Source organism: Scylla paramamosain, chromosome 29, assembly GCF_035594125.1.
Source record: "Scylla paramamosain isolate STU-SP2022 chromosome 29, ASM3559412v1, whole genome shotgun sequence".
Classification (NCBI taxonomy): domain Eukaryota; kingdom Metazoa; phylum Arthropoda; class Malacostraca; order Decapoda; family Portunidae; genus Scylla; species Scylla paramamosain.
In genome coordinates this window covers 10,456,656-10,471,879 of record NC_087179.1, presented here as the reverse complement: position 1 = coordinate 10,471,879, position 15,224 = coordinate 10,456,656, and the positions used below count along the sequence as shown (strand labels likewise).

At 43.9% G+C, this 15,224-nt stretch overlaps 1 protein-coding gene across 2 annotated transcripts in view; it reads left to right on the top strand.

Moving 5' to 3' along the window:
• The window catches only part of LOC135115271 (uncharacterized), a 31,211-nt gene extending 18,159 nt beyond the window's left edge, over positions 1-13,052 (top strand). The window contains exons 2-5 of one of the 2 annotated variants that reach the window (XM_064031847.1): positions 4,849-5,711; positions 6,416-6,610; positions 7,598-7,732; positions 9,147-13,052. In XM_064031847.1, coding sequence (XP_063887917.1) covers positions 4,869-5,711; positions 6,416-6,610; positions 7,598-7,732; positions 9,147-9,779 — 1,806 coding nt within the window. In that variant the 5' untranslated portion in view covers positions 4,849-4,868 and the 3' untranslated portion in view covers positions 9,780-13,052. The remainder of the gene's footprint in view (positions 1-4,848; positions 5,712-6,415; positions 6,611-7,597; positions 7,733-9,146) is intronic. The other variant, XM_064031848.1, reaches the window with a different exon arrangement.
• The last annotated feature ends 2,172 nt before the right edge of the window (positions 13,053-15,224 follow it).

Sequence of the window (15,224 nt, the reverse complement as noted above, 5' to 3'; positions counted from 1 at the left end):
GTGTGTGTGTGTGTGTGTGTGTGTGTGTGTGTGTGTACGTGAGTGCGTGCCAGCGTGTGCGTCATCTACTTCCAGGAAAGATTGATTTGAAGCAACAGGTGTGCGTGCGTGTGTGTGTGTGTGTGTGTGTGTGGGTTGTGTGCCTGTGTGACTTAGCTCTACGTACAAGTATTCCATGAATATACTAAAGATGTGATCGTAGTGTGTGTGTGTGTGTGTGTGTGTGTGTGTGTGTGTGTGTGTGTGTGTGTGTGTGTGTGTGTGTACGTGCCGCTCACCTGGACACGTACACACACAAGTTCACGTTCGTACTGCGGTGGGGGGGTGGGGGGAAGGGGATAATTCGATCTTACTACCTGTGCGGTCCAGGTGTGTAAGAGAGAGAGAGAGAGAGAGAGAGAGAGAGAGAGAGAGAGAGAGAGAGAGAGAGAGAGAGAGAGAAGCATTAATAATTAAGGAAGTTGTGAACGTTAAGGAGATGAGGAGGAGGAGGAGGAGGAGGGGCAGGGGAAGGGAAGGGAGATTAGGACACAAAGGGAGGGGAGTAAGATAAGGAGGAAGGGAGGAAGGGGGGACATGACAGTGAAAGAGCATTAGATAAAAAAAGGGAAGTGGGAGGGAAGGAGAAGGGGAAGGGGGAAGGGAGATAGAAAGAAGGGGAAGGGAAAGTAAAGGAAAAGTAGGACAGGTAAGGGAGGAGGAGGAAAGCTGGAGGAAGGTTGAAGGAAAGGGTTAGGTTAGGTTAGGTTAGGTTAGGCTAGGTTAGGTTAGGTTAGGTTAAGTTAGGTTAGGTTAGGTTGAGTTAGGTTAGGTTAAGTTAGGTTAGGTTAGGCTAGGTTAAGTTAGGTTAGGTTAGGTTAGGTTAAGTTAGGTTAGGTTGAGTTAGGTTAAGTTAAGTTAGGTTAGGTTAAGCTATGTTAGGTTAAGTTAGGTTAGGTTAAGTTAGGTTAGGTTAGGTTAAGTTAAGTTAGGTTGAGTTAGGTTAAGTTAGGTTAGGTTAGGTTAAGTTAGGTTAGGTAAAGTTAGGTTAGGTTAGGTTGAGTTAGGTTAGGTTAGGTTAGGCTAGGTTAGGTTAAGTTAGGTTAGGTTAGGCTAGGTTAAGTTAGGTTAGGTTAGGTTAGGCTAGGTTAGGTTAAGTTAGGTTAGGTTAAGTTAGGTTAGGTTAAATTAGGTTAAGTTAGGTTAGGTTAAGCTATGTTAGGTTAAGTTAGGTTAGGTTAAGTTAGGTTAGGTTAAGCTATGTTAGGTTAAGTTAGGTTAGGTCAGGTTTGGTTAGGTTAAGCTATGTTAGGTTAGGTTAAGTTAAGTTAGGTTAGGTTAAGTTAGGTTAGGTTAAGTTAGGTTAGGTTAAATTAGGTTAGGTTAAGTTAGGTTAAATTAAATTAGGTTAAGTTAGGTTAGGTTAGGTAAGATAAGGTTAGTTTCGTCAATAAGATCAAATTACAAGGATAAGTTAGATTAGTCCAAGATAAAAAAAAAAATAAAAAAGAATAGGGAATAAGTAAATAGATAGAGACAGCTAATAGGAAGACAATAAATGAACAAGAATAATAGAAGAGAGAGATAAAGATAGAGAAAACGAGAATAACAAGGGAAATAATGAAAAACGGGAAAGAAAGCAATACAATAGAAACACAAATGAATAAGAAGAACAAAATAAGCTCTGTAATGTTAAAAATAGCGACACATAACAGGCAAGGAGATACAGGGACTAGTAAATGGGTGAGGTGGAATAGGTGGAGGTCTCAGTGAATGGGGAGCTTTAATAGGGGGAGGAAAGGGCTAAGTAATGGGGTCAGGAGGCCAGGTGGGGGATGGGGGGGCCGGAGTTATTGGAGAGGTGGAGGTATTGTTGGTGTAGGAAAGGTCGTGGTGAGGGGGAGGGGGGGGATGGGTTGTGTCAAGGGGTTAAGGGGGGTGGGGGTGAGGGGGTGTTGAGAAATTAATAAGGGGTAAATGCATAGCCAACTCACTCCTTCCTTCCTTCCTTCCTTCCTTCCTTCCTTCCTTCCTTCCTTCCTTCTTTTATTTAATTCTTTTTCCTAATTTTATTCTTTATTCATTCGTTTCGTTCGTGTTTTATTTGTTTATTTTTTCTCTATTTCCCTCCCTCCTTCCTTCCTTCCTTCCTTCCTTCCTTCTCTCTTCCTTCCTTTCTTTCTTTTATTTCCTTCGTTTCTTTTATTCAATTCTTTCCCTAATTTTCTTCTTAATTTATTCTCTTCGTTCGTGTTTTCTCCTTTCTTTTTTTTTCTTTCTTCCTTCCCGCTCCTCCTTCCTTCTTTCCTTCCCTCCTTCATTTCCTTCTTTTCTGTTAACTCCACCTTGTCCCTAATTTCCTTTCGTTCGTGTTTTTTTTTCTTCTTTTTTATTGTCTCTTTCATTTCCATCCTTTCATTCATTAGTATCATCGTTCGTTTGTTCGTTTATTCTCTCTCTCTCTCTCTCTCTCTCTCTCTCTCTCTCTCTCTCTCTCTCTCTCTCTCTCTCTCTCTCTCTCTCTCTCTCTCTCTCTCTCTCGTTCTTTCTTTTCTTCCTTAATTCCCTCCTTTTTCTTCCTTCTTCCTTACTTGATTACTTCTTATATTTCTTCTTATCTCCCATACGCTCTCACAACATATCTTCCTTCCTTCCTTCCTTCCTTCCTTCCTTCCTTCCTTTCTCTCATCTTTCATCCCGCCATTCATCTTTCCTTCCTAATTACTTCTTCCTTGATGTTCTTTCTTATTTGTTTTGATATCAGAGTTACCATTACTGTTATTACCCGTAGTAGTAGTAGTAGTAGTAGTAGTAGTAGTAGTAGTAGCTGGTCAGGTGTTACTAATATACCTTTCTGGAAACACCTGAGAAAGAAACAGCTCAGGTAACACAGCACAACTCAATTCTGACCTTTTACGTCCAACTCCTCAGTGCAAGACACGACCTGTACTTTCATATTTCATGCCAATCAATCTGTTCTATATAATGGAGATGTTGTGTACTCTCTCTCTCTCTCTCTCTCTCTCTCTCTCTCTCTCTCTCTCTCTCTCTCTCTCTCTCTCTCTCTCTCTCTCTCTCTCTCTCTCTCTCTCTCTCTCTCAATTATGGCCCAGTTTGCGGGGAGGAGATAGAAAACGAATGGCGGCGGTTTTCTTTCTTTATAATTCATCGACAGGTTGTTTGTTGTATTGATTGTGTGTGTGTGTGTGTGTGTGTGTGTGTGTGTGTGTGTGTGTGTGTGTGAGTGTGTGTGTGATGGTTTATTTGTTGTGACTTGCTATGCTTGTGTGTGTCCTTCGCCTGTCATACGAGGTGTGTCATTAAAGTTCCAGGACTGGTGCCACACAAGTTTTATTTCACATCCAGGCTACAAACTATAGGTTATCTCCTTCGAAGTAATCCCCCTGGCACCGCATGCACTTGTCCATCCTTCTCTGCCAGGCTTGCATGCACTGCTGGAAGGATTCTTGCGGGATGCTCCTCAGCTCCGTCGTCACGGCCTTTTTGATGTCGTCCGCATCATCAAAACGGGTCCCCTTCATGACCTCCTTGAGCTTGGGGAAGAGGAAGAAGTCGCACGGAGCGAGGTCAGGTGAGTAGGGCGGTTGCTCCAGCACGGCGATGTTCTTCTTGGCCAAGAACTCTCTGATGCTCAGGGCATTGTGAGCAGGCGCATTGTCGTGGTGAAGCAGCCACGAGTTGCCCTGCCACAACTCCCGCCTCTTCTCGCGCACTGCACGAAGCAGACGCCGCAGTACTTCTTTGTACACATGTTGGTTGACTGTCTGGCCCTGTGGCAAGAACTCGCAGTGGACGATGCCCCTCACATCGAAGAAAGCGATCAACATGACCTTGAAGCTGGACCTGGACTGCCTTGCTTTCTTCGGCCGTGGCGACGCCGGACTCTTCCATTGAAGGCTCTGGCGTTTGGTCTCCGGGTCGTACTCAAATACCCAGGACTCATCGCCGGTGATGACTCTCCTGAGCAAGTCTGGTTCAGTTTCCAGACGCTCGAGGATGTCCTGACACACCTGCATGCGTCGTCCCTTCTGGTCATCGTTCAGGAGTCTCGGCACCATCTTCGCACAGACTTTCCGCATGCCCAGATCTTCAGTGATAATCTTCCACACGCTGTTGTGGTTCATGCCAAGCTCATCTGCGATCTTTCGAACAGTCAACCGACGATCGTCACGCACCATCTGCTTGACACGCTCAACATTGGCCTCATTCCTGCTCGTTGAGGGTCTTCCACTCCTGGGGTCATCTTCCACGTCCTCCCGGCCCTCTTTGAACCTCTTGCACCACTCAAAAACACGTGAGCGTGACATTGTCTCATCCCCGTACACTTTTTGCAGCATACCCAGTGCTTCTGACGGCGTTTTCCCCAACTGCACCAAAAACTTTAAGTTTGTTCGCTGTTCAGCGCTCATTGTTAAACGACCTGCAACAGAGGACATGATTTTAAAAGCACGTAAGAAAAAGATTAGTGACTGTAGAGGGTTGGGAGCGCAGTTGTATACTCCAGAAGGATTACTTTGAAGGGGAAATATGGTGGTTTGTGGCTTGGGTTTGAAATTCATCTTTTAGGACACCAGTCCTGGAACATTAATGACACACCTCGTATCTCTCTCTCTCTCTCTCTCTCTCTCTCTCTCTCTCTCTCTCTCTCTCTCTCTCTCTCTCTCTGTCGGTTTAGGTCATTTCATTATATGGCAGGTGTTTGTGTGTTGTCTTAGTCTGTTTCTTTACGTCCTTCACTTGGTCTCGGTTCATTGTTAAGAGTGGACAGTGTGTGTGTGTGTGTGTGTGTGTGTGTGTGTGTGTGTGTGTGTGTACACAAGCTGCACACTGACGCGCTCTGTCTTCCAGACCGCCGAGCCGCAGCGTAGATGAGGCCAGAGTGGGATGGGCGTGAGAGTGTCATGGTGGGCCGTGGGTGTGGTGGTGGTGGTGGGCGCCTAGCACCGCCCTCCACCCCCCGCCCAGGCTGCCGTCCGGCCCCCCCACGCCGCGCCCCGCCCCCCGCCGCCCGCCCCGCGAGTGCCATGGTGCAGGCCAACGAGGAAGTGATGTGCGACTCTCGCCCCTCCACCAGCGGCTCGGGTCCCTACGTGCACAGCAAGGCGTCGGCCCTCAACACTAGGTGGCCGGGGGGCGCTCGACCAAAGATCTTCAACCACAGGTCCTTCAGCTCGGGCTCCAGACCCTCCGTGCTCTCCAGGGCGTCGGGCTCCCTCCGCTCTGTGTCCCGGCCTGGCTCCCGCGCCGGCTCAGGCCTCGGCTCCCGCGGCTCGCTGCTCTCTGGCTCGGTGGGCACAGCGGAGGAGGTGGGTTCAGGGGTGTCTCGCCTGCGTCGGGAGCTGCCCTCCATCTCGGACATCTGCGGCTACGACGAGGTGCAGGAGCTGCTGCGGGACATCGAGCAGCTGGAGTGTCGCCGCTGGACCTCCGACTGGGACTCCTTCACCATCCAGTCGTCGCACGCTGACCTCGACTTCCCGCACGACCGAGACTTCTTCCCGCCGGACCTCGACACCCTCTCCCGCTGCGACTCCCGCCTCTCCTGGGACTCCCACGCCGGCCGTCACCCCGACGACGAGGACGACGACCCCCATCCGAGCCCCGACTACTCCCCCGAGCCCCAGAGACGCCGCCCCACTCCCACCGTCACCCTCGCCTGGGACGACTCGCACCTCAAAACTTCCGTCGGGATATTCAGACTGCTACTGGTGGTGAGTTCCCGCGTCCCCCCTGCCCCACACATCCGCTCACTAACCCCCATTAACACCCATACCATCCTAGCTCCCCTGTGACCCCTCCACCCGATAAAATCCCATACCTGTGCAGTTTTTCTCGTCAACAATCACTTACCTGTAATATTTTTGCGCTAAACGAACAAACAAATCATTTTTTTTCTGCCGCTGTTGTTTTGATTCACGGGAAGTACAAACAGCATCACTTTTTTTTTGAGTCGATACAAAAATTCGAAACAGAAACAAATTTTTGACTACTAAGAAAAGTAGAAGACAAACTTTTCAACAATTCCTCCCTTGTCTCCTCCCCTTCCTTCCTGTCCCCTCACCTCCCTTAACCTACCCCATTTCCTTCGTCTCTTCGCAATCTCCACCTGCCTTCCCTTCCTTGCACACCCCTTCCATTCCTTCCCGTTCCTCTCCCAAACACATCATTTGACCCCTTCATCCCATCCCCCTAACCCCCTTCCTTCCCTTCCCCTCACCCCTTTACCATCACCCTGTACCCGTGAATTCCCCACCTCCCCATCACCCGTCCCATCCCATTCCTAACCCTCGGAAACCCCATTATGCCCCCGTTCCTCTCACTAATAACACCTGACATCCTTCCCTTTCCCTCATACGTGAATCCCATACCCACTTCCCCCTTCCTCCCCTTCCTCCCCTTCCTCCCTTGGCTACAGGTGGTGTCTGTGATCACAATGACGTGCGCGTGTACGGTGGGCACGGCTCGTCTCAGCATCTTCGTCCTCCCAGGGGCGTGGCGGCTCCGAGTGGTCGTGTTCACAGCCGTCTTCACCATCCTCACCACCACCATCCTCCTGCTCCTCCACCTGTCCTCCCTCGTCCACTCTCTCACGCTCCGCTGGGACAAGCTGGTTAGTGGAGCGAGCGGGGTGTGGAGTGGCTGGGACAAGGGCATGGATGGGCACGGTGGAGCTATGGTTGTCTGTTTGTCTCGCTATCCGTGTCTCGTTTTCTGTTGCGCTCGATCTTTGTTTCTCTCAGTTTGTCCTGTTATATGTTTCGTTCCGTTTTCTATGTTTGTCTCTCTCTCTCTCTCTCTCTCTCTCTCTCTCTCTCTCTCTCTCTCTCTCTCTCTCTCTCTCTCTCTCTCTCTCTCTCTCTCTCTCTCTCTCTCTCTCTCTCTTCGTCTGTGTTGTTTCTGTTTTTTTTTTTCGTGATTGTTATTTTTATTTTATTTTACTTTATTTTTATTTATTTTTTTCTTGCTTTCTTGTCTCTGTCTTTCTGTCTTTTGTTTTCTCTAGTTATGTATTTTCTTTGCTGTTTTTTTGTTTTTGTTTTTGTCATTCCTCGTTATTTTTCGTTTGTTTTATTTCGTTTTTGTGTGATTTTTCGAGTTTTTTTTTTTTTAGTTCTTTCTTATCTCCTTTCTTTTTTTATTTTGTTATTTTGTTATGTGTTGTTTTTTTTTCCGCCATATAACCATCTACATTATGATTATTGTTATTGTTATTGTTATCATCGTCATCCATATCATCACCATTATTATTATTGTTATCATTACTATTATTATCCTCTGTCTTCATTACTACTGCCATCATTATCATCGTTATTATTATTATTATTATTATTATTATTATTATTATTATTATTATTATTATTATTATTATTTGTAGAGTAGTAGTAGTAGTAGTAGTAGTAGTAGTAGTAGTAGTAGTAGTAGTAGTAGTAGTAACAGTACATTTATAAGCATAAGATCAAACAACATTACTTATAATAAGTTCACACACACACACACACACACACACACACACACACACACACACACACACACACACACACACACACACACACACTTCACCACCCGTCACTGAAGACACACGCGCGTGCACACACAGGTAACAGTGATCTACGTGGCGGTGTGCGTGTGCTACCTGGTGTCCGCGTCGCTGCTGCTGCACCTGCTTCACTTGTACCACACCACCTACCCGTGGATCCCCGCCTGGACTAAGCAGCAGCTCCTCACCACCTCGGTCAGTGCGTCACCCTCACCCTCACCCCCTTAGTCCTTTCCTTCCCTTGTCCTGTTACCTTCCCCTGTTCTGTCTGTTCTCCTTCCTGTACCTTTGTCTTCCTTAAGTTGATATTGTTATGATTGCTATTGTCACTGCTGCTACTGTTTCTTTTTCTTCTTCTTCTTCTTCTTCTTCTTCTTCTTCTTCTTCTTCTTCTTCTTCTTCTTCTTCTTCTTCTTCTTCTTCTTCTTCTTCTTCTTCTTCTTCTTCTTCTTCTTATGATATTACTGCTATACTGCTGCTACTATTACTGCCGCTTCTAATTTTCTTCTTGCTTGATCTTCCTTTGTGTTTCGTCTGCTTCTTCTGTTAGGGTTCCTCCTCCTCCTCCTCCTCCTCCTTCTCATTCTCATTCTTATTCTTCATTCTCAAAACTGTTTTTTTTTTCCTTTTTTTTCCATTTACGTCTTATTTTGCTATATCTTCCTTGTTCGTCTATATCTCCTCCTCCTCCTCCTCCTCCTCCTCCTCCTCCTCCTCCTCCTCCTCCTCCTCCTCCTCCTCCTCCTCCTCCTCAATTAAATTTAGATAAGATAGTTATTTAAGAAGTTATATAAAATTACCTTTAATTTACTTAGTTATAAAACACACGCACTCTGAAACACACACACACACACACACACACACACTCAATTTTTTTTTACACTTTTTATGTAATTTTAACATTCAAACTTCAGGATTTCATTCATTTACTTTTTTTTTTTTTCGTAACATCTGAAAGCTAGTAAATGGATGGCACGTAGATTAAGTCCTTACTCAACTTTAGACTTCAATAAAACAAAACAAACAAAAGAAAATTACTAGATGAACGTAAAATTTTGAAAAAAATACGATAATTTCCCTTCACTTTGTACGATGCTTGAAAGTTTGGTGAGATTTCAACAACAAGTACGATCATTTCTGGAATTTGTACGGTGCTGGAAAGCCTGACCAGCGTACAATAACGAGTACGATAATTCTGTAATTTTTGTACGTTGCTCGAATAAAAAGTACAGTAATTTTAACACTTTGTACGTCGCTGGGAAATCTCATATACTCCGAGCGATGTCCCGAGGCAGTTGAGGTCTGAAGTTGGGTTAGTTAGGGCAGAGGGCGGGCTGAGGCAGGTGTTCTTAATTATCTTGTGGTGTCAGAGGCCCTCAGAGTCAATACTACAGAGCTGGGTGAGGGGATAGAGACAGCCCTCAGATGCTGCGAGGGGCTGTGAGGGAGAGGTGTAGTGATGATAGGCTGGGTTAGTGTTCCGTGTGTTACGTTAGACTGGTTTATTTTGCTTTCTGTTGTTGTAGTAGTAGTAATGTATGAGTTATTAGTGTGTTGGTGAGTGTTGCGAGAGATAGGTAACTTATCTCTGTTATCATGTGCCCGTCAGATGTGTCCTTTGCGGCCGCACAGGGTAAGTGGTACGCACCCACACACTCATGCTCGCTTCCTTCCCTCCCTCCCTCCCATAACACTTTTTTGGACAAGAGCCACCCGTGTTTTTTGGGTGGGTTGGTGGTGTGTTTTGTCCCTGGTGCGTGAGTGCGTCTGCTGGGTGTCTGTGCGTGTGCGTGTCTTCCTACTACCCCTTTTTGGCAGTTTTTTGTGTAGGTGCAGTAACGTGTGTGCGCGGGTGTTGCAGCTGTGTGGCTGTGCATGCGGGGTGGTGTCCCTGGTGCTGGCGGTGATCTCGGGGTGTGGCTGGCCGCGATACGGCCGGGTGCTCAGCGAAGGCTCCACCACGGACACCACGTCCTCCCACCACCTCCACACGCTCCACCACATTAACCCCCACGCGCTGGCGGGGCCCGTGGCCGGCGCGCTGCCCACCCGGGGGCCGCGGCAGGGCTCGGGCACCTCGCTGGGCACGGGCGGCGGGGGGCAGGGGCCGCACGCCACCACCGCCTTCACGCCGGACAGCCTCAATGAACCCCAGCCGGGCCCCTCCAAAGCCCTGCCGCACAACCACACGCCGGCCCGCCCCCAGGCCCTGCACGGCCTCACGCACCACCACGGGGTGTAGCGGGTGGTGTGTGCGTGTGCGTGTGCGTGCGTGTATGTATGTGTGTGTGCAGCGTGGCGGAGACCCGCGCCGGACAGCGGGGCCGCCCGGCAATATGCACGTTGCCCTGTGATAGCGGCCACGGCCCTGAGGGAGAACGTTGCTTGTTGTTTTTCCAAGTTTTTAGATGAACTTTGAGACTGGAGATGTTATCGCCCTTTTAAATGAATCTTGATACAGAGAACTTTAACCTGTGTACATAGCTAGACGACTAGTTTTTTAGGATACTGTTTTTATTATTCCTAGGCCATAATGCTTCATTTTTTACTAGTTGACTCCATTTCTTCCATGCAAATATTTAGAGCATTGAGTGCCGCCATCTTGTGACTTGGACTGCACGGTGTGTCGCTGTGTCGGCCAGCCAGCCTGGAAGCAAGACATATCCCCCTCACCCCCACCACCACATCCCACCCCACCACCCGCATCACCCCGCGCCCCCACTCACCCCTCATCACCCCTCCAGCCTTCATCCACACTCGTCACGTTTGTACTCACACTTTTATATTATATTGTTGTTGGATTCGCGGTTCACGATACGTTGGTTGGGCTGTCGCCGCGTGGGCCTCAGGGCGGGATGGGGGTCGGCGCCCCGCGGGACTGGGATGCCGCAGGGACGGTTTGGGGAATCCTGGGGGACCTTGGACAGACTGGGATCCCCCCTAGGAACACCTTATGGACACGCCTCGCTCTCCTGACGGTGTGTGTGTGTGTGTGTGTGTGTGTGTGAGAGAGAGAGAGAGAGAGAGAGAGAGAGAGAGAGCGTGTGTAAAACAGACAAACTGACAGATGTACAGACAGACAGAGACAATCAGACAGACATACGAGCAGAAAAGTGAGAGAGAGAGAGAGAGAGAGAGAGAGAGAGAGAGAGAGAGAGAGAGAGAGAGAGAGACGGAACCAGCTTTCATTCATTCTAAAAGCGTTGCAATAAAACAAGAAAACCAAGCGTGTATACAAACATCGTATATAAAAAAAGCACTTTAAAACACCACTTGGGAGCGACGATAGGAAGGCGGGAGACGAAGAAAGGAAAAAAAAAAAAAGAAAAAACTTTCGACTTGACTTTAAACTTGAAAACTTGAGGCGAATCGATGACTTAAGGAGAGCAAAACCCAACTTGGCCTTAATCCCTGAAGCGGCAGACGAGAATTGAATAAAAAACAAGTAAACTAGACTATTTCTCACTGACATGCACTTTGGAACGTGGATGCAGGGACAAGGTAAGGCGGAGACGGAACAGTGCTGGGCGGGGCGTGTCCACAAGGCTCCGCGAACCCTACACACGGGGCGCAGCGCTAAGCCGGGGTGCCGCAAGGGGAGATCAGAGTCACCAGGGCCACACCACCACCACCACCACTAGTCCTGGGGCATTTGGTGTACTGTACCCAAGTCTTTCGGTCCTTTAAGACATCCGGTACTCAGGTCATTTCGTACGTACCCTCTCAGGCGTCTGGTAACCCCCCCCCCAACCTCCCGGGACGTATACGACCGCGCGCGTATAGCAGTACCCGTGATGACCGCCAGGGCGTCCCCCTCCGGCAGCCGTATGTCAGCCAGCCACCGCAGCGCCTCTCCACCGCTGGGTATCCTCCCGTCCAGCCCCACACACATATCCAGTGTCCACCCACTAGGCCGAGACCTGATGGGTAACTGCCTACGAGGATCTTGTTTTATTTTATCTATTTATTTTCTAACTACGAACGATGAGTATTTTTTTTTTTTTTTCGTACGATTTTTTTTTCTGCGAATGATATTTTTTTTCTTCTTTTTAATTCCATTTGATTCTTTTTTGCGCGTAATTATTGTGTACGATACTTTCTAAGCGTGTAGGATACTTTTATTTTCAAGTGCCGACAATAATGTTTTGGTTATCGTTAATAAATCGTTAACTGCCTACGATACTTTATTATTATTATTATTATTATTATTATTATTATTATTATTATTATTATTATTATTATTATTATTATTATCATTATTATTATCATTATTATCTTTCCCATTCATCGTTTACAAGTGTCAAGTTATATCTCGTGAACAAACATGTACGTTACTCGTGGGGACTGTTTGCGAAGTCTGCGTACAACAATAGTTTGCACTTCTCGCTAAGCAGTTACCGTACGTACGTTCCAGTTGGGGTGTTTGTATGCTACTGGAACCCACTTTATACAATCTAGCGTGGTGAGTGTGGCGGCGGCGGTGTGGCCCTCTGGCGGCAGAAACTAGGGAACTGAGCGTGTTATATTAATTCACTCATTTATGACTCCAAGAAAAAACCGAAAGGGAAAGAAACAAGATGAATAACAAAAAATAATTAATGATGACACAAGGCAGCCGACAACAGTATAGCAATTGTTTTTCTTATTTATTATTTGATTTAAGAAAAAACAACAAAAAATTAAATATGGAGGTGAAATCCTTACACATATATTTATTTTCCCCCCTCTCGAATAGGGTTAGTTTGTAATGTATAGATGGCAAAAATACTACTACTAATACTAATACAAGTAGGTGAGTTAAGAATTGCAAAGATGTGTAGCGTTAGGTAAGCAGCCGAGGCACCGTTCACCAATAAGTGTATAATGTTATTGTTATTATTATTATTCACGCGACTTAACACAACACGGCCGGCGTCGATTCATTGATGGGTCTCATAATATCCGAGGTGGGTGTTTCTTATCGGTCCTATTTATATAGAGAGAGTAATTTTCATGAAGGGACTCAATAGAAAATGTTTGTTCCCTTTTGATAAGTTTGTTCTATTTGCCACTGCATCTGTTCTGGAAATTCATAAAAGCGTGTGCATTGGTTTCCGTCTTTTTGTGTTTGGCAGTGTGAGTTCAGGTTTTAATGGTTGAACTGGGAGAAAAATAATTAGTTGCCGAAAAGAAAATGATAATGAGGGATATGGAAAACTGAAAATTGAAACGTAACTCAAAATTTAAGGATTGATATATTACGTCCGGTTTTCTTACGATATTTTTTTTTTTTTCGGTTTTTGCTGCAGTGAGTAAATTTTAGACTCAACACAGTTCTATGAATATATTATGTGTATTTTTTTTTTTTCCTATTTTGTGTGATTTTCTGCCACGAGAAGAAAGAAAAACAAAACAAAAATACTAATCTTGAAAAAAATATATATATATGTATATACACAAAAGTCTTACGATGTATTTTTGAACAAACATATATTTTTGGCTGGCGTGGATTTGGTAATAAAAGAAATGCTTTTGATCAGCGGTGTTCCAACTCCAACAATTCTTTCTGTCTTTCTTTCCTTTACGAAACGAGAATCATAAAGAGAAAAATATAACAGCACTTTAATTTCCACAACTACTTTTCATTTTTCGTCCCTCCCTCCTTCCTCTGTCTCTTAACACTTATAATGATAATCTGTCTGTACCTTCCCTTTCCCCTTTGCCCTCAACCCTTTCCTCGCCCCAATACACCCCGATAAACCCAACCTCCCCAACCCTACCCTGTGTCGACAAAACTGGTGCTTTGCTTAGGAAAAAAAAATAAATAACGCATAGATTTTGTGTCTCAAGGACTAATTCGTCAGCATCTTTGGAGCGATTCAGTCTTCTTTCAATCACTAAATCGATCCGTTCAATTTTCTGCTCGTATTGTTAAGAGAGAGGAGTTGTGTGTGTACATATTGCGGGGTTCCATTCATCATTGTTAGCCGAGTTATGATTATAAAAGCGTCAATTAAATAAGGTAATTATAAATACTTTTCTCTTTTTTGATGGCATTCAACTTACACAGCCGAAATAAAAGTTATAATAATAATAATAATAATAATAATAATAATAATAATAATAATAATAATAAAAGTTGGCCTAGAAACACGGGGTCCCAGATTTAATTTCTATTTTTTTTTATTATTGATATATATATATATATATATATATATATATATATATATATATATATATATATATATATATATATATATATATATATATATAATTTTTTTTTTATCTGGAAAGCGCGTACGTGCGTATAGTATATTATAGATTGTATTTTTCAGAGTTATACAAATTGTTAAACTATTTAAATTGCTTCCTATTGTAAAGATGTAAAAAAGGAACTAATGCTATTATATATATGTACGTTATCACTACTTAGGCTAAAACAAAATAAGCCCTTCGTTTTTATGGGCGCAACAGATCGATGATAATAATAAGAATAATAATAATAATAATAATATTAATTATAATAATAAATGTAACAATAATAATGTGCTATCTTTCAAATTATATTGTTATGGTCGTGTGATTATTATTATTATTATTATTATTATTATTATTATTATTATTATTATTATTATTATTGTTATTGTTATTATTATTTCATTTGGCTAAGGTCATATAAATCTTATGCATTTTGTTTTTATTTTTTTTCTTTCATTTGTTCTTTTCGAAATTTTTTAGGATTTTTTTTATTTAAAGAATTATATAAGAGTAAGTATTATGCTGTTCGTTCATTTATTTTCTTTTACATTTATTATTATTATTATTATTATTATTATTATTATTATTATTATTATTATTATTATTATTATTATTATTATTATTATTATGGTAACCGATTCACTTTTCACTGCTGTCACGATTTTTAAAAGATTGAAAGATTTCGATCGAACAGAAGAAATAATAATTACTACTGGTATCAATATTATTATCATTATTACTATTATTATTGTTGTTATTGTTGGCGGTCGTGCAAATTAATTATATACCTGATTGTTTGTTAGTTTGTTTGCTTGTTTGTTTGTTTGTTTGTGTGAAAGGGAAGAGGGAGGGATTCCATGTGTAATTAATAATGATTGATTAATTATAGTCTGTGTCGCCGAATCACACACACACACACACACACACACACACACACACACACACACACACACACACACACAGAAGTGATTATATGAATGATTATGCAACGCAACAAATGTACTTTAACTGTTTTCCATTATCATTATTGTCATTATCATTAACACCTTTTGGAAGTCAGTCATTATTATCGTTCGCCTGAAGTGTGAGTGTAGCTGCGTACGATACCTTCCTCCACTCGGCGCTAAAGGAAAACTATCGTACGTTTCCCATGGGCTCTTTAACGCCGAGTACAAAATATTTTTAACCAATGCCAAAACTCATGCCAAATTTCACTTTTTCTCTCATTTTCGCCCATGTAGTAACTTTAAAAAACAGCGTAACATCAAGAAACTAAAGAACTACAGCTAATACCATTTTGTGAATAGTAAAAAGTTAATAGCAAGGAGGATCAAATGAGTATCTTTCTTGCCTCACTAGCAAGCGGCTGGGTAATAGTAACACAATAGCTATTTTTCCTACTTAGTTATGCGTATAGCAGCAGAGCGTGAGAGGGAGACAAAGAGAGTTT